The 20,467-nt window shown below is 37.2% G+C and overlaps 1 protein-coding gene across 2 annotated transcripts in view; it reads left to right on the forward strand.

The window, feature by feature from the left end:
* The window catches only part of RNF128 (ring finger protein 128), a 119,607-nt gene that overhangs the window by 74,054 nt on the left and 25,086 nt on the right, over window positions 1-20,467 (forward strand). For both annotated transcript variants that reach the window (XM_053917536.2, XM_024551647.4), the window contains exon 2: window positions 560-807. In XM_053917536.2, coding sequence (XP_053773511.1) covers window positions 560-807 — 248 coding nt within the window. The remainder of the gene's footprint in view (window positions 1-559; window positions 808-20,467) is intronic.

Consider the following 20,467-nt stretch of genomic DNA (forward strand, 5'->3'; position numbering starts at 1 on the left):
TGTTGAATAGTAACATACATTTCAATATGTTGTACATTTGTCCTTGTAAGTATTTTTTGTCTCAGATTACTAATCTGGATACATAACTTCTTATACTTTTAAGTAATGAGCTCATAAGATAGTCTATCACCTTATAAATTGGGAAATGTATAGTTAAATATTTCTCTTTCCCAAATCTCAGATTCCCAAGGATGTAAGCCATATTTTGTACCACCCAGGGGATTATTAGTCTTTCAGAAAGCCTTCATTTAAGAGGCAAATTGGGCCCCAGACTCAATACTGTTGAATTATAAGTGGTTAACCTGAGGAGAGGGAAGATATTTGTTATATATCACAGCTTTCTTACTACACTGAGTTCCTTAAGATCAGTGTTCAAGTTTTGGCATGTCTGTATCCCCTATAACTTATAAATGCATAGTAGATGCCTCCAAAATGTTATTTGAATGAATGAGTATCTTTCCTTTGTCTCATTAGGAATCATTTAAAAGCACTTTAGCACTTAGATTTTTTCACTAAGAAGCCTTTACCAAACTAAAACTAAATTTCTTTTCTTTTATAGGTGCAGGAGACATTGTTGCAATCATGATTGGCAATCTGAAAGGCACAAAAATTCTACAATCAATTCAAAGAGGCATACAAGTAACAATGGTCATCGAAGTAGGGAAAAAGCATGGCCCTTGGGTGAATCACTATTCAATTTTCCTTGTTTCTGTGTCTTTTTTTATTATTACGGCAGCAACTGTGGGCTATTTTATCTTTTATTCTGCTCGAAGATTACGGAATGCAAGAGCTCAAAACAGAAAGCAGGTTTGTAATGGTCCTTTTTCCAATTTAAAAATATTTTACTGTTTTAATTGCAGTTTCAGTGTCATGCATTTTAGTACATTTCACTTGTTAGACAATGACCCATGTATATGTTTTATGAAAACGTAGTTTTTAAAAGTATGTCAGCTTTCATCCTCTCAAATCTTGTATTTTCTGGAAATTGTCTGTGGCCTTAATCCTGCCCAATTAAGTCTTCTAACACCTCATTATGGAGCACAGTCACCATTTAATTATATATGGGTGTAAATACATATGTTCTTTTAAATATTTTTCTAAATTATGAAAGCATTTTATACTCAATATAGAAAATTTAGAAATTAGAAAGTACAAGGGAAAAAATCTTCACCCCAAACCCCATATGACAAAACCTAGTCACCACACAAAGGTAACTACTATTATTTCACACATATGTGTATGTCTGAGCATGTATGTATTTGCATGTGTGGCCAGAACTGGGAAAAGACACCAGACTGAATGTCATGGGAAGGCAAGTTTAAAGATCTAACTGTGCCTGAGATAGTGTCAGGCTCAAAGCAGAGTCACATATTCATAATTTCTACCATATTTTAACAACTGATATATAAACAAGTAGAAAGTATATAAATAATAGAGCAAAAATACCAAAGCATCATTGCACATGAAAGTACCTATAGTTGTGCGGCATTGGTCTTACACCTTGAAACTATCTGTCACTCCCCTGATATGCTCACTTCTCTCCTTACCCAGCTTAACTTGAATAGTCATTCACGTGCATACATCTTAAGTTCCCTTGGCCCCCCTCTCTCTCTGTTATACTTGCTATCAAAATCCAACCCTGGTTAAATCTAATTTCCCGCCTACTCTGTACCTGCACTTTGCATAGCTGAACTAACAGAAAATCATACTGTGTTTTCTTAGCCATTTCCCTTCCGCTTTCTTAGGTGACTAATCATGCATGTTCCTTTCTCCTTAAACTACCAATGCCTCCTCCAACTTTACTCACAACTTGTATTTTGTCTCTTATTCCACTGAAAAAATTGTAGTAACCAAAAGAATACTTCCACAGTCTTCCACACCTACCTATCTCTCTGCATCTGTCTACATCCTATATCCTCTGTCTTGGCTTCTGTTACTGTGGATACACAAACATGCTATTGTTGCTTCCATTTTCAAAAAAAACTTCGTTTGACTCCAGACCAAAAACCTTGGAGTTCTTCTTTTTCCTCTTTTTCTGTCACTTCACATATAACCTTCATAAGCAAATCCCATTGGTTCTACTTTCATTATATGAGGTCTGTCCAGAAAAAGTCCAGCCACTGTTAATATAACAAGAGTGGTTTTTGCAACACCGATGTAACCTGGAAGCAAGGACAGTGGACTGGAATACACATGCATGAACAATGATAACTTCACTGTACTGGTTAGTAGGGGTAGTAGACACCTTTGAGGGAACAGGTGTACTGTGTGGCCATTGCATTGGAAGTGACTGAGTAGAACAATGAATCTGCATCAAATTTTGTATCAAGCTTGAAGATCCCTCTGCGGAAACTATTCAATGATTCAGAAGGCCACATCTCCTGAGACCACAGAGCCCCTCAATGTTATCTTGTTCTCCATACACCATCTCTATGTGCTGTAAATGTTAATTGTTAACTATCTGGTACTCACCAATGTAAAAGAATATGTGTCTATTCATTTTACTTTTATCCAATCCCAGCGATTCCCTCACTTTGCCTTCCACCACCCCTGTAATCTATCACCAATGGATTTCATGTAATCCTCTTTACATCTTCTCCTTTGATTGTGATACATAAAATAAGGGGTAAAACTGCCATTTGGGGGAGCATTTTTTCAATCAGTTGAGATTTTGCTTTCTGGTAATTGTCATCAGTTTGGCTCAAATAAACTCATAAAAATTAAAAAAAAAGAAGGCCACATCTATGGGCAACTGGTGATTGGCAGCTTCATCAGGACAATGTGCGCACTTATGCATCACATCTCATGCAGAGTTTTTTTGATGAAACATCAGATCACCCAGGTGACTCAGCTCCCCTACAGCCCAGATTTGGTGCCCTGTGACTTCTGACTTTTCCCAAAACTAAAATCACCTTTGAAAGGGAACAGATTTCAGCCATTGATGAGATTCAGTAAAATACAATGGGGAAGCTGATGGAGATTAGGAAAACTTTGTGAGGTACCAAGGTGCCTACTTTGAAGGGGACTGAGGTGTCATTGTCCTGTCTACAATGTTTCTTGTATCTTGTATCTTCTTCCATAAATATCTCTATTTTTCATATTACATGGCTGGATACCTTATGGACAGGCCTTGTATATCCAGAATCTGATTACTTCTTACAATGCCACTGCTTCTGCCCTGATCCAAGCCACCATCATTTCTTACATCCTCCCCCTCTCAAGTATTCTCACCATAGCAACAGGGTGGTATGCTATGTTTCCAGGATGTTCAGTACAGATTTAATACTTTCAGCTCATCATATGGTAGGGGCAAGAATACATTTTTATATGAACTGAGAAATTCCTCCAACATCAGTGAAACTCTGGCTGCTTCATGCATTCTTTTTCCAATAAGCAAAGATTAACCCAATTTATTAGGGAGTGCAGGAAAAGTGAGAAGTTCTATATGACAAGAAAGTTCATCAAATTTATAGGAAGAGATGAGAATTGAAATATTATTATAAAACCTTCATAATATTTAAACACCAGTGTGGGGGAGCTTTGTCCAACAAAGCCCCTGCCTGCCTGTTGTAGATGAGAATAATTTTACCAAGACATGATCTGCTTGGGGAGGAAAGGTGGCCAATATCTCAAAGGAGAAGGGCCTTGAGCTGTTCCTCAATGGGCTTTTATTAGGCTTAATTTGCATAGGAATACAGGGCATATAAGTAAAGCTCATCAATCATTGTCAGGCAGTAATTATCAAACAATACATAACATTCAAAGAACTATGAGCACTTATTCTGAGTCAGGGTCAGATAGCCAAAGGGCCATAAAACTTTGGGAAACAAACTCATTTTATGCTTGGACCCTTATCATTTAAATTGAAGGCATTCCTAGCAAAGCAGGTTTCACAGGATTTTATGCATTCTTTTCTTAGGCCTGATTGCCCTGGAAACCCGCCCTTTCTAGCACAGGGCCTCACCTGCCTACAGCATTGTTTCAGGCTTAAGTCAGGTGGGGGATGTGAGCAGCAAAGAGATTAGGAGACTTTTTACAGATAGAATGAGGACTCAGGCCCTTGAAAAGCCCAGGGGTGTGGGTCAATCACCCCTTTTCTATAGTCCCCTAAGTCCTTCCCTGATGGCCCCTTTGCAATGATGCCTGTCTTAGGTTGTCCCTCCCATGAGGAATCTTACCCATCATTGGCTAACCAGTCATCTTCCTGGGGCCAAGCAGGGGAAAGTAAAGGGTGTAGAGGCAGTGCCCCTGCCAGGAAGATAAGCTTTATCTCCTTAGTGACTTATGGTCCCAAGGTCTTTTTACTCAGCCTTAGCCATGGGGGGTTTCTGAAACCAGACAGGGTGGTTCCTAACACACCAATATATGGTAATGCATGATGATTATCATAATGTTTAAAATTAATTGCCTTCTGTCTTTCTTCTCAAACAAGCAGCTATCATTTTGGTGTCAGGTTCAGCCTGTAACTAGCTGTGGTCAAAAGGATGCTTCAAATTCCTGTGCCAGGCCATTCATTAGTTTTACACTGTGTTAATATTTAACATTTGTATATTATGTTCTTTCATCTCTGAGATTGGAAGGAAACAGGGGTCCTGTATGAGTAGCTACCCAATGGTTACAGTTATAATGACAAGAGTGTTTGGTTTGCTTATGTTTGTGGTGGGGTCTGTATTTCTGTATTCAAAGTGCTATAAAAACTCTACTTCCATGGCATTAAACCCTGTCAGCAAGTCATACAGTTTATAAAGTACTGTCTGATGCTCCACAAGCTTCATTGGATATTTAGCTCTGGTCTCATTGTCCATTTAAGTAATTTTCATAGTTTATAGTATGAATAAATAGTAAAGAATAGTAATAGTATGAATAAATAGTAAAGAATAGGATTAAAACTTCTCACCTTTTAGAAAAGGCTTTTGAGACAGGCATCTCTCACTACTTAGTCGGCTATATCTGTTTATCCCTCAGTGACTAAAAGATTAATGTGTGACTAAAGGATTAATGTATGACTAAAAATCCCTTTGCTTATAAATACTTGAGAGTGCTAGAATGTCATTTACATGTTATTTAATTTTCCCAAGTTCCTATTTATTTTCGAAAGGTAGAGCTTGATGCATATGATGGCTATAACTATCATTAAATATTTAACTGCATTATCCCCATTTTACCAGTACAAATGGTAATGAAACTGAGTTACAGAAACTTACCTTTATTAGAATATTAGGACTTCATTAGAATATTCAGGAATTTCTTCCTTATGAATCATTATGTCGCAAAGTGTATAATGTCAGGAAAACTGATGAATATATAACCATATATTTTGATAACCAAAATGCCCAAATATAATGGACAGCACATAGTGGCCACATGCCTGACGTGCCATAGTATAATGTGTAAGAACATATGTCATCCCTTTTTCTATAGATGAAAAGTGGGTTGCGAATGAAATAACATACTAGGCATTACATGGTAGATTCATGTCTCCCCCGGGGACAACCCTAATCTTAGACAAAGAAGATTATGGAAACCTTATGGCATGCTCAGACTAAACTGAATTTTGGAGTAACTGCTATACTCTTGCCTCTGGCATGGGAAACCCAACATTTGGAGGTACAGTGTGTGTATCCTAACTGTATCCAGGCAATTAATAATCAATGGCAACAAGGCATGTGTTGGATTTCACATTGACCAGTGAAATAAAAGTGGGTTCTAGGTGAAATAGAAACTGGCCGAGGTATAATGGAACAAGCTGGACTTACTTTTAATGAAGAATTATTTTCAGAAGAAAAGAATTTACTTTAAAATAGATGGATTAAAAGGAATCATCTCCCAAGAAGAGGGAAAAGAATGAGAATCCATTTGGATAGGTAATAAAGCCTTGATAATATACTTACACAAACCTAATGGATAATGCTAGAGAATACTAGCTCTCAAGACTGGAAAATAGCATATATTCTGACACAACAGGGTCTATTACCTATTTTACTGCAAATGGAAGCCCACATAGCCCTGGAGTAATGGCCTTCCATTTTTAGCTATGAAGCTTAGAGTATCTGAGACACATGAAGATCCCCAAATTTACAAAAATTTTCTAGGTGATATTCTAATTTACATCACAAATCTCTGACTGATCTTGACCAAAGTGTGGACCAAAATAAAACTAGCTTTTAGGAATAGGAATAAAACTGAATGATACTCGTATATTCCCCAGGCAAAAGATATGTATGGCCTTGCTGCACAACAGTCAATGTGAACTTATATGAGTTGAGACAAATGATTTGCTTTGTCTTCAGCTAACATGGAACCTAGAAATGATGGAATCATTTCCACTGGTAATAACATTTGTACATAATAATATGTGGTATATAGGCAAAGAGCAATTATTCTAGGAAGGTTTAATAAACACTCTTTGATACTTCTTTATTTATTTTGTAACAAAACTAACCTGTATCCTAACTATATTGTAATATGGTATGTTACTAGTGTTGTTGATAAGATTCAACTATTCCATATAAATAAACCATATGATAATCAAATTATTGGGAAATTAAAACCTCCCCAGGATGTAATAATAATGGAGAGTGATTGGTCTGAAGAAGAACTAGATTTAGTTCATTACTATATTAAATAGCTGTGTAAAGTTTATCACAAAGTTCAAGTTGCCATAGATCAAAGGAGAAAACATGTTAAATTGGTACATCAGTATAAATATATTTTAAATGGTCTTATAAACTGGAAGAATTGTTTCTTTGAGCCTATTTTCACCCTTTGTTGGTTTCTAAAGTATTATATATGCTTATCTTGTTCTTACTGTAACTTATATATAAATGGTATAGTAACTGTAAAAGCCCACATAAATATGATTACTGTGTTGTTTAAAAGACCTTGACCTAGAACATGAGGATGGATTGTGAGGAGAGATAACACAGTAGATATAATTGCTTAGTCCTTGCAAATCGCCAGCAGATGGATGATTGGCCCTTGGCCAACCCCAGAAATGTGACATTCAAAGTGTTCATTATGTTGGTGACTGATGATTTTGTTATAGACACCTAGAGCAATGGACCATGTTGTAATAGCTTGTCAAGGTTGCTTGACACAACAATCAAGATTGATGGCATGCATCTGGTTTCATTGTTGGAGTCATTTTCGGTAGCATGGCCAGCAACTAGTGGAATTACCCAGTGACCAGACACCCCATCTGAACTTCAGACTCTGAGACTCAAATAGGTTCCCTGAGCAGAGACATACCACACATGTCCTTTTAGTTCACTGCCAAAGAAATAGCACTTCTGTGTGGTCTCAGACAAGAAAAACCTAAGCTACATTATCTTAAAATTTGTCCTTGAACTTAAAGCATGACCAAAAATATCTGCACTATTTCTGGTTACACTTAGTTTTCTCCGCTGGTATGTGAAATTAATTGGAAGATTTATCAGCTGTCTGTATACACTACCTATATACTATACACATTCATGGTGAGTGTATTTGTATGCATGTATCTGTTTCTGTCTATATTTCAGAATTAATTAGTGACTTTTACAAAACCATTATTTTGGCTCTTATATAAGAAGAGCAGATTAAACAAATTTTTGTCTGAGTAGGATCTAGTTTTATCGTCTTTCTCTGACTTTCTCATAGGAAGATACTATGGGTCTCAGGATTTTTATGTTTGTTTTAGTTTTATATTTATATTCTAAAGGTTTGCTAGTCTTTCTTTGACAAATGCTATAATCTGAACCATATCCTCTCTACTGGGTTGAAATCCTCTTTTTCTTACTGCTTTTCCTGACAGTGTGTTTCCTCACACTGTTCACAGTGATTACCTGCATGTAAGTGGTCTGCACTCCTGTTTACCCCATCTTGGCAGTACTATAGACTTATGGGAAGCTATTTTATAGCCTGTACCTCCTCTTTCCTTTAGGAATACTTTCATTCAAATATTATGCATAACTTTTTATTGGAAAAATTGATTTCTTTCAGTTCTTACAGATCAAAATAGCCACATGATTTATACATTGATTTTGTTCACTGAAATATATATGAGGGAAACAATCTTCTTACTATAATTTTTCATTTTATGTATTGTTTTATAAATTCTGAGCCAAATTTTTAATGAAAATTTTTGTTTAAAAATTGGTGGCTTAAGTACAGGAAAATCTAGTTTGCTTGTATTCACCCTCCTTTCTTGCTTTTGCAAGCCCTGCCTCCTATCAAGTAATTAGGTTTAACTACATCCTTAGTATTATTCATGTGGGCTTCATGTAAGCTAAAAGCTGAACACCTTGGGACCAAAAACAGCTGGCAAATCACCAGACTGAAACATTTATTTTACTTAATTGGATATAAATACACAAATGAACTAGGCAGAATATCATTTTCATCCCAAATAAAGTCCCACTCAGAACCAAAAATACCACATTGCTGAGATTCTTCAGTGACTAGAGCAATCACAGCTTTTGAATAGCTAAAATAATGACATTAAGCTTCAGTTTTAAAAAATTGGCCAACAACCAAGTTTCTTTCAATGAATCTTTAACTCTACTGCCAAATATTCTTACACCAGGTATCTCTCAGGATGGGGGAGGAGAGGAGAAGTCTGTTGGTATGATATACTTTTTTAAAAGAGTTCCCCAAATCTCAGTGAGTAGCAAATTTAGGAAGGATTTGAGGATTGGTTAATAGCTGATTTTCAGATTTCTTTTTCCTTATTTCTTGTATTTATCTTCTTCATAAGGAATGTGAAGCCTTTTAAAAGCTTCTGTGCTGTTGCACAATGGAAGCAGTGTACTATAGTGAAGAGATCATGGGCTTTAAATCCAGTTAGAACCTGGGCTTGAATTGAATCACAGTTCTGCAACTAACCAGTTGCCTGGACTTTAATCAAGCTCATGAACCTTTTCTTGTCTATAAAACTTGGATATTAAAATGCCTGTTCCATAAAGGTGTTAATGATTAGACAGATAACGGACACTAAGTTTGCCCTAGTTGAGTAGCTCAGTTGGTTAAAGCATCCTCCTGATATGCCAGATTGCAGGTTCAATCCCTGGTCAGAGCACATACAAAAATCAACCAATTAATGCATAAATAATTGGAACAACAAATTCTCTCTCTCTCTCTCTTCCTCCCTCCCTCATCACCTCCCTCCCTTTCCTCTCTCTCTAAACTCAATCAATAAATTTTAAAAAAGATGACGTTAAGCTTAGTATTGAACCCGACACGTGGTAGGAGCCCAATACGTGTTCTCTAAACCTTTTCCCCCAAAATTCAGTGGACTAGAGGCATTTAATAAGTAAAACTGACTTAAATGAGAAAATCATGAAAATCTGTTTTAATTTTCTAACTTCAGAAGCTAATCTTTGAGCAATCACTAGACACTATAGGGATTTTTTTTAAATGATTAAGGCCCATTCCTCACAATCTAGTACACAGGTGGCAAACACAAGGCCCGTGGGCCAAATCTGGCCCTCCACATTGTTTTATCTGGCCCAGTACCTTGTTTCTACCTGGTGGCAGTGCTGAGCTCTTGCTTAACTGTTAAGGAGTAGTTACATTTATACAGTCCTAAAATTACATTCGGTCCTTTGAAGGCAACTTCGAGGCTGATGTAGACCCCAGCGAAAATGAGTTTGACACCTCTGATCTAGTAGAAGAGAAAGACATGAATAATACAATTACAGAATATGGTAAGAGGTAGAAATAATGTCCTATGGGAATTTATAGGGTAGGAGAGAATTCTGATATGATGGAGAGGCATTGAAAACGTGTCCAATGTAAGTTCTGTAACAAAGTAGATATATTCTTGAAGTTCTTTTTAAGAAATAATATATAAATTACAGTTTGTTCTGGGGCATATTGTCTTTAAATGTTGAGGCATATTTGAGTGCCCAGAAGTTTGACTTAATATTATCCAAACATTTATATATAATATAGACTACTTGGTCTTATTCTTCTCATAATTTTTTGTATTTTTTATTGTTGACACTATTACAGATACACCCTCTTCACCCCTCTTTTGACCCCTCCACCAAGTCCCCACCCCCAGCCTTCACCACATTGTTGTTTGTGTACATGGGCTATGCATGTATGTATATATATTCTTTGGCTAATCTCTTTCAGTCACCCTAACCCCTCCCTTCTGATATCTATCAGTCTTTTCCATGTATCCATGTCTCTGATTATTTCATTCATTAGTTTATTTTGTTCATTAAATTCTGCGTATGAGTGAAATCATATGGTTTTGTCTTTCTCTGAATGGCTTATTTCACTTAGCATAATAATCTCCAGGTCCATCTATGCTGCCACAAAGGGTAAGAGTTTTTTCTTCTCTACAGCTATATAGTGTTCTATTGTGAAAATATACCACAGTTTTTTTTATTCAGTCATCTACTGATGGGCACTTAGGGTATATCCAGATCTTGGCTATTGTAAATAACACTGCTATAAACACAAGGGTGCATATATTCTTTCTGATTGGTATTTTGGAATGCTTAGGACATATTCCCAGAAGTGGAACTGCTGGGTCAAAAGGCAGTTCTATTTTTAGTTTTTTGAGGAAAAGTCCATACCGTTTTCTACAGCGGCTGCACCAGTCTGCATTCCTGCCAGCAGTGCACTAGGGTTTCCTTTCTTCCACATCCTCGCCACACTTGTTTGTTGATTAATGGATGACAGCCATTTTAGCAGGTGTGAGGTTATACCTCAATGTGATTTTAATTTGCATCTCTCTGATGATTACTGGCATTGAGCATTTTTTTCATATGTCTATTGGCCATTTGTATATCCTCTTTGGGGAAGTGTCTATCAGGTCCTTTGCCCATTATTTTTAATTGACTTGTTTGTCTTCCTGGTGTCGAGTTGTATAAGTTATTTATATATTTTGGAAATTAACCATTTATCAGATATATCATTAGAGGATATGTTCTCCCATATGCTGGGCTTCCTTTCCATTTTGATGATCATTTCTTTTGCTGTGCAGAAGCTTTTTAGTTTGATGTAATCCCATTTCTTTATTTTGTCCCCTGTGTTTCCCTTCCCCTAGGAGAAATTTTAACCAAAATATTGCTCTAAGAGATGTCTGAGATTTTACTGCCTATATTTTCTTCTAGGATTTTTATGGTTCCACAACTTACATTTAAGTCCTGTGTTGACTTTGAATTAATTGTTGTGTATGGTGTAAGTTGGTGGTTTAGTTGCACTTTTTGCATGAACCTGTCCAATTTTACCAACATCATTTATTGAAGAGACTGCCTTTACACCATTGTATGTTCTTGCCTCCTCTGTCAAATATTAATTGACCATAAAACATGGGTTGATATCTGAACTCTCTGTTCTATTCCATTGATCTATCTGCATGTTCCTTTGTCAGTACCAGGCTGTTTCGATTACAGTTACTTTTTAGTATAGTTTAGTTTAATATAGTTTTAGTATAGTATAATATCTGGTATTGTGAACCCTCCAACTTTGTTCTTCTTTCCTGAGATTGCTGAAGCTATTTAGGACCTTTTTTGGTTCCATATTAATTTTGGGGATATTTGTTCTAGATCTGTGAAATATGTTATTGTAATTTTTCAGGAATTTCTTTGAATCTATCATTTGGTAGTATGAACATTTTAATGATATTAATTATTCCAGTCCATGAACACAGTATATGCTTCTACTTGTTTATGTTTTCTTCTATTTCTTTCCTCAATGTCCTACAGTTTTTTGAGTACAGGTCTTTTACCCCCTGGTTAAGTTTATTCCTTGGTTCCTTTTGTTCTTGTTGTTGCAATGGTAAATGGGATTGTTTTCTTAGTTTCTGTCTCTGGGAGTTCATTATTACTGTATAAAAGTGCCACACACTAGTGGATATTAATTTTGTATCCTGCTACTTTGCCAAATTTATTTATTAAATTAAGTAGTTTTTTGGTGGAGTCTTTAGGGTTTTCTATGTATAATTTTATGTCATCTGCGGATAATGACAGTTTTACTTCTTCCTTCCAAATTTATATGCCTTTTATTTTTTCTTCTTGTCTGATTTTTGTGGCTAAGACTTCTATGTATTTATTTTTCAATATATTTATTGACTATGCTATTACAGTTGTCCCATTTCCCCTCTTCACTCCACTCCATCCTGCCCACCCCCTCCCTCCCACATTCCCCCCTATAGTTCATGTCCATGGGTCATACTTATAAGTTCTTTTACATTTCGTATACTATTCTTACCCTCCCCCTGTCTATTTTCTACCTACCATTTATGCTACTTATTCTCTGTACCATTTCCCCTCTCTCCCCCTCCCATTCCCCTATTGATAACCCTCCATGTGATCTCCATTTCTGTGGTTCTGTCCCTGTTCTAGTTGTTTGCTTAGTTTGCTTTTGTTTTTGTTTTAGGTGTGGTTGTTAATAACTGTGAGTTTGCTATCATTTTTACTGTTCATATTTTTTATCTCCTTTTTCTTAGATAAATCCCTTTAACATTTCATATAATAATGGCTTGGTGATGATGAACTCCTTTAACTTGACCTTATCTGAGAAGCACTTTATCTGTCCTTCCATTCTAAATGATAGATTTGCTGGATACAGTAATCTTGGATGTAGGTCCTTGCCTTTCATGACTTTGAATACTTCTTGCCAGTCCCTTCTTGCCTGTAAGGTCTCTTTTGAGAAATCAACTGACAGTCTTATGGGAACTCCTTGGTAGGTAACTGTGCCCTTTTCTCTTGCTGCTTCTAGGATTTTCTCCTTCTGTTTCATTTTCGGTACTGCAATTATGATGTGCCTTGGTGTATTCTTCCTTGGGTCCAGCTTCTTTGGGACTCTCTGAGCTTCCTGGAGTTCCTTGAAGTCTATTTCCTTTGCCAGACTGGGGAAGTTCTCCTTCATTATTTGTTCAAATAAGTTTTCAATTTTTTGTTCTTTCTCTTCTCCTTCTGGCACCCCTATAATTCAGATGTTGGAATGTTTCAAGATATCCTGGAGGTTCCTAAGCTTCTCCTCCTTTTTTTGAATTCTTGTTTCTTCATTCTTTTCTGGTTGGATGTTTCTTTCTTCCTTCTGGTCCACACCATTGATTTGAGTCCCAGTTTCCTTTGCAACACTATTGGTTCCCTGTACATTTTCCTTTGTTTCTCTTCCCATAGCCTTCATTTTTTTCATCTAATTTGCAACCAAATTCAACCAATTCTGTGAGCATCCTGATTACCATTGTTTTGAACAGTGCATCTGATAGGTTGGCTATCTCTTCATTGCTTAGTTGTATTTTTTCTGGAGCTTTGACCTGTTCTTTCATTTGGGCCTTTATTTTTTTTTTTTTGTCTTGGCTTGCCTGTTATGTAAAGGGGCAGAGCCTTAGGTGTTCACCAGGGTGGGGTAAAGCTCCTGGCTGTGCTGTGATGTTGTACGTGGGAGAGGGGCCGAGATGGAGCAATGGTGCCTACTCCACTCTCTGCCTGATTTGAGTCACTCCCTCTACTACCCACAATCAAACTGGGCCCCTCTGGTGCTGATTCCTGAGTGTGTGGGCTTGTGCATGCTCTAGGCCCCTGTGGGTCTCTCCAACAAACTCTCTTGTGAGGAGAGTTTCTCCTGCTGCCACCTAAACCCCCACAGGTTTTTTCAATCAGAGGTTTGAGGCTCTATTTCCCCGAGCTGGAGCCCTGTGTTGCGCAGTCTATTTTGCTCCCCTGTCATTCCTCCCAGCTTATCTATACGCGAGTGTGGGGCTGCAATGCCTCTGCCATTCCACAATCCGCCACCTTGCTGGGTCTGCCAGCGGCTGCCTTGCCACAACTCCTCTCCGCCCTGGCTGCCTGTCTCCTCCCCTCCTACCTGTCTGGATGAATGTTTCTTCTTTATCTCCTTGGTTGTCGGACTTCCATACAGTTCAATTTTCTGTCAGTTCTGGTTATTTTTGTTTTTAAATTGTTGTTGTCCTTCTTTTGGTTACGCGAGGACATGCAGTGTGTCTACCTATGCCTCTATCTTGGCAGGAAGCTCCTAAGACTTCTAGAATTATCTTTAATAAGAATGGTGAAAGCAGACATCCCTGTCTTGTTCCCACCTTAAAGGTTACATTTCACATTTTATAGAAACAAACATATCTTGGAATCTCTTGCTATTAGTGCAACAGTGAAATATTTAAAGTACTAATGGCAGTTTTGCAAGTGATTTTCACTCAAGCTCCAAAACTACAGTTTGTGCTTTTTAACTAAATGACATGGCTCACATCTATATTTAAAGAAAAGGACTATATCTTTTGTTTTTCTTTTTTTTATTTATTTTCTAAAACGTCAGTAGTTAACAGGAAATATCCAAGTTTTCTTTTAAAGGACATTTTTACTCTAGGGCTGCTTTGTTCAACATTGGTTTCTAGTATGCTGGAGGCAAATCTTTTATAAATTCTTTATAATCAACTCTCCTGCTTGGAATCACTTGGCATCGTGCTGTTTCCCTGTATTTTTTTTTCAATTTCTAAATTATTTTATTGTTGTTCAATTACAGTTGTGTGCATTTTCTCCCCACCTCTCTACCCCACAACAGCGAAACCCACCTCCCTCCCCTGCTTCCACCCTCCCCCTTGGTTTTGTCCATGTGTCCTTTATAGAAGTTTCTGAAAACCCCTCTCCCCACTATCCCCTCCCCACTCCCCTCTGGTTATTGTTAGATTGTTCTTAACTTCAATGTTTCTGGTTATAGTTTGTTTGCTTTTTTCTTTTGTTGATTATGTTCCAGTTAAAGGTGAGATCATATTGTCTTTGTCTCTCACTGCCTGGCTTATTTCACTTAGCATAATGCTCTCCAGTTCCATCCATGCTGTTGAAAAGGGTATAAGCTCATTCTTCCTCTCGGCTGTGTAGAATTCCATTGTGTAAATGTACCATAGTTTTTTTATCCACTCATTTGCTGATGGGCACTTAGGTTGCTTCCAGTACTTGGCTATTGTAAATTGTGCTGCTATGAACATTAGGGTACATAGGTTCTTTTCCATTGGTGTTTCAGGGTTCTGAGGTTATAATCCCAGCAGTAGAATTGCTGGGTAAAAGGGCAGATCCATTTTTAGTTTTCTATAAAAGAGGAAATTCCATACTGTTTTCCACAGTGGCCGCACCAGTCTGCATTCCCACCAAAAATGTACTAGGATTCCTTCTCTCCACATCCTCTCCCACATATCTTTGTTGATTTGTTTATGTTGGCCACTCTGAACAGTATGGGATGGTACTTCATTGTGGTATTAATTTGCATCTGTCTGATGCCTAGTGATGCTGAGCATCATTTCATATATCTCAGGGTACTCTCTATGTCTTCCTTGGGGAACTGTCTGTTCACGTCATTTGCCTATTTTTTAATTGGGTTGTTTGTCTTCCTGGAGTGGAGTCATGTGTGTTCTTATATATTTTGCAGATCAGGCCCTTGTCTGAGGTATCATTGGCAAAGATGTTTTCCCATACGGTTGGTTCTCTTTTCATTTTAATGCTGTTTTATTTGGTCATGCTGAAGATTCTTATTTTGATGAGATCCCATCTGATTCTTCTTTCCTTTATGTCCCTGTTTTAGGGGACGTATCTCTGAGGATGTTGCTGCGTGGAATGTTGGAGATTTTCCTGCCAATCTTTTCCTCTAGGACCTTTCTGGTGTTGTGACTTATATTTAAGTCTTTTATCCACCTTGAATTTATTTTTGTATATGGTGTCAGTTGGTGATCAACTTCCGTTTTTTTTGCATGTTTCTCTCCAGGTCTCCCAACACCATTTCTTGAACACACTATTTCTCCTCCATTTTATGCTCCTGCCTCCTTTGTCAAATATTAATTGAGCGTTGAGTCTTGGGTTTATTTCTGGTCTCTCTGTTCTGTTCCATTGGTCTATATGCCTGTTTTTATGCCAATACCAGGCTGTTTTGATTACAGTGGCCCTGTAATACAGTTTGATATCAGGTATTGTGATCCCTCCTGCTTTGTTCTTCTTTTTCAAAATTGAGGCAGCTATTCGGGGTCATTTATGCTTTCATATAAATTTCTGAAATGTTTGTTCTGTATCTGTGAGATATGTCATGGGTACTTTAATAGGGATTGCATCGACTCTATAAATCACTTTGGGTAGTATGGCCATTTTGATGATGTTAATCCTTCCAATCCACGAGCAAATACATGCTTCCATTTGTTTGTATCTTCCTTAATATTTTTCTCCAGTGTTGTGTAGTTTTCTAATTACAGGTCTTTAACCTCTGTGGTTAGGTGTATATCTAGGGACTTTATTTTTCTTTTTGCTATAGCAAATGGGATTTTTTTTTTCCTGATTTCTGTTTGTGATGTTTCATTGTTGGTGCACAAAAATGCCTTTGATTTCCGAGTATTGACTTTGTATCCGGCTGTTTTGCCAAATTCATTTATTAGGTCAAGTAGTTTTTTGGTGGAGTCTATAGGATTTTCCATGTACACTATCATGTCATCTGCAAACATTGACAGTTTCATTTCCTCCTTTCCAATTTGGATGCTTTTTATTTCTTTCTCTTGTATAATTGCTTTCGCTAGGACTTCCAGTACTTTGTTGAATAGGAGTGATGAGAGAGTGCATCCTTGTCTTGTTCCTGATCTTAGTGGGAAAGCTCTAAGTTTTTGTCCATTGAGTATGATGTTGGCTGTAGGTCTCTCATATATGGCCTTTATTAGGTTGAGGAATGCTTTCTCTATCCCCACTTTGCTGAGTGTTTTTATCAGAAATGGGTGCTGTATCTTATCAAGTGCTCTATTGATATGATCATGTGATTTTCATCTCTGATGTTGTTTATGTGATGTATTATGTTTATTGATTGGTGAATAATGTACCGTCCTTGCATCCCTGGGATGAATCCCACTTGATCATGGTGTGTGATCTTTTTAATGTATTGCTGTATGCGGTTTGCCAATATTTTGTTGAGGATTTTAGCATCTATGTTCATCAGTGATAATGGCCTGAAGTTTTCTTCCTTCATTGTGTCTTTATCTGGTTTTGGGATTAGGATGATGTTGGCTTTGTAAAACAAGTTTGGGAGTCTTCCATCTTCTTGAATTTTTTGAAATAATCTGTGGAGGATGGGGGTTAGCTCTCCTTTAAATGCTTTGTAGAATTCTCCTGTGAAACCATCTGGTCCAGGGCTTTTGTGTGTCGGAAGCTTGTTGATTACTGTTTCAATTTCATCAGGCATTACTGGTTTGTTCAGGCTTTGTGCTTCTTCCTCATTGAGTTTTGGAAGGTTATATTTTTCTAGAAATTTGTCCATTTCATCTAGGTTTTCAAATTTTCTGGCATACAGTTCTTCGTAGTAATTTCTTACAATCCTTTTTATCTCCGTGGTATCCGTTGTAGTCTCTCCTCTTTGATTTCTGATTGTGTTTATTTATGTCCTCTCTTTTTTTCTTGATGAGCCTGTTAAGGGCTCGTTGATTTTGTTTATCTTTTCAAAGAACTAGCTCCTGGATTCACTGATCCTTAAAGTTGTGCTTTAAGTCTCTATGTCATTTAATTCTGCTTTGATCTTGGTTATTTCCTGCCTTGTACTTGCTTTGGGATGTCTTTGTTGTTGTTCCTTGAGTTCTTGTAGGTGTATGGTTAGGTTGTTTATTTGAGCTGTTTCTATTCTTTTTAGGTAGGCCTGTATCACTATGAACTTCCCTCTTTGGACTGCCTTTGCTGTGTCCCATAGGTTTTGGATTGTTGTCAGTTCATTTTCATTTGTTTCCAGGAAAATTTTGATTTCTTCCATAATCTCATTCTTCACCCATTCATTGTTTAATAGCATGGTGTTCAATCTCCATGTTTTTGAGTGTTTGGGGTTTTTTTCCTTGCGATTTCTTTCTAATTTCAGTCCCTTGTGATCAGAAAAAATGCTAGCTATGATTTCAATTTTCTTCAACTTGTTGAGGCTTGTTTTGTGTCCTATCATGTGGTCTAACTTTGAAAATGTTCCATGTGCATTTGAAAAGAATGTGTATTTTGCTTCTTTGGGATGAAAGTTTCTTGATATATATCAGTTAAATCCATTTCATCTAGGGCGTTGTTCAATGCCACAATATCTTTGTTGATATTTTGTTTGGAACATTTGTCCATAGTTTACAGTGGAGTGTTAAAATCCCCTATTATAATTGTGTTGCTGTCAATATCTTTCTTGTAATCCTTCAAGATTTTCTTTATGTATTTGTGTGCTCCTATCTTGGGTGCATATATATTTATAATGTTTATGTCTTCTTGGTGGATTCTTCCTTTGAGTATTATGAAGCGACCATCTGGGTCTCTCTTTGTTGCCCTTTTTTAGAAGTCTATTTTGTTTGATATGAGTATTGCTACCCCGGCTTTTTTTCCCTGTCCGTTTGCTTGGAAAATTTGTTTCCAGCCCTTCACTTTCAGTCTGTGTAGGTCTTTTGTCCTGAGATGGGTCTCTTGTAGGCAGCATATGTGTGGGTCATGTTTTCTTATCCATTCAGCTATTCTATGTCTTTTGATTGGAGCATTTAATCCATTTATATTTAAGGTTATTATTGATAGGTACTTATTCATTGCCATGTTTTCGCACCTGTGTTCCCATTGTTTCTGAGCCTCTTTTCCTTTTCTTGTTCATTCTGGGTGTTTTTTTCTACCTTGTCCTCCAGCTCACTGATCTGATCCTCTGCTTCATCAAGCCTGCTTTTGATTCCTTCTACTGTGTTCATCAGTTCCAAAATTGTATTCTTCATTTCCTCTTGGCCCCTGTTGATAGTTTTATTTCCTTTTTTATTTCGATATAGTTTGAGGTGAGTTCATTGTAGTTTCCCTGTAGTTTCTGGTAATTCTGTGTGAGCTCATTACGCATCTTTATAACCAATTCTTTGAACTCATTATCTGATAGTTAACTTGCCTCTTTTTCATTTAGCATTGTTTCTGAGACTTCCCCTCTTCCTTTCCTTTGCAGATTGTTTCTTTGTCTTCCCATTGTTTGTGAGACTCTTCCTATTAGCCTCTTCTTCTTAAGTTGCTCTGCTCTGACCCCCTGGGTTTTTGGTGTAAACTTCTCTGATAGAATACCTGTGAGATTTAGTGGTACAGTCTCATTGGTCTACCCATTCTTCTGATCTTGTGCTGTGGTTTATGTTGGTTCTGTGTATGAGTTTGGTTTTTTTTGTTCTTTCTGGGTATTTCTTTGGTGGGTCTTTCCCATCAGCTGGTTATCTGAGGGTCAGTCTGTCTGTCCCCCACCTCTTGTTTTCTCTTGTGCAGGTGTGGGCAGGTTGTGTTGGAGCTGGTTTTTCTGTATGTACAAGGTTTTGAGGTTTTTCTCTTTCTCTTGTTCAGTTGTTTGTTCTGAGTTAGTTGTTCACTCTTTATTTGTATTTCCAGATATTTCCTTGGTTGAGTTAGTGTAACATCCACTCCCTCCCTCAACTTCTTCTGTTCTTAGCTGTCGGTGGTTCCTTTGTTGTTGGGTTTCCTGTTCCAGGAGGTATCCTGGTGTTCACAGCTTCTACCTACTCTTTTCTCTAATAGGTAGGAGGGGGAAGGCAAAATGGTTTAAGACAGCAGGAGTGTGTTATTTGATATTTAAAGTACCAGCCCTTAGAGAAAAGATAGGAGATCAATTGGATATGTATAGTGTTAACCACGATAATTCCCCCACCTGGCCACTTTTTAGAAAGGGTGGAAAGAAGGGTCTTTTTGTGTGGGGGGGAGGACTGTGAGTTGAATCTAGAAGGGTGTGAGCTTGTGGGAGGTCCAATTATGAGGGAAAGTGAGAGTAAAGGGTAGAAAATAGGTGTAATGTGTGGGAGAATAGAGTTAACCACACCAGTAATAAAGTTCAGGAAACAGTGAACTGGTCTGAGATTTGGGAGGGGTTGTGTGTAGCATTTACAAATGTATGGAACAACTATTATTTATAATAGTAATGGAGCAACAATCATATGACAGAATCTATGTGATCTGGATAACTAGAATAGGGAGTATAGGTCCTAGAGGAGTGTGCTAATGGAACACAAGTGAAGTGAAATACAGTTAATTAACAATAAACTATGAAAGAGAGAACAAGGGAAACCAGTCAAACAATGCAAATTAACCAGTCAAGCAAAGAAGACTAAACAGAAAGAGAGATAAAAAGTACTAATAAAATCAGTGATGTAAGAATAATGAAAAAATAATAATACAAATATACAATAACTTGCAAGTTCTCTGGAGTAGCAAAGTGAAATCTGTTTCAGTGTCTCAGCTGTTGGGATGCCCCCTCTTTGGGTCCAACTCTGGTGTTTTCAGAGTTCCAGGTTTTATTGTGGCACTTGTGGGGATTTGAAAAAGAAAAAAGGCACAAGGAAGAAGAGATATAAAGGGAGAGAAAGAAGGAATAGAACAAGAAAGCAGAAAAAAGAGGAAGAAGGTGTTAAAAGAAAGAAAAAAATAATAAAGAGAATCATAAAGAATTGGGTTTTTTACATTATTTTGTATTTTTATTTTTATATTTTTTATTGTTGTTCAATTGCAGTTGTCTG

The sequence above is a fragment of the Desmodus rotundus genome, chromosome X (genome assembly GCF_022682495.2).
Source record: "Desmodus rotundus isolate HL8 chromosome X, HLdesRot8A.1, whole genome shotgun sequence".
Lineage (NCBI taxonomy): Eukaryota > Metazoa > Chordata > Mammalia > Chiroptera > Phyllostomidae > Desmodus > Desmodus rotundus.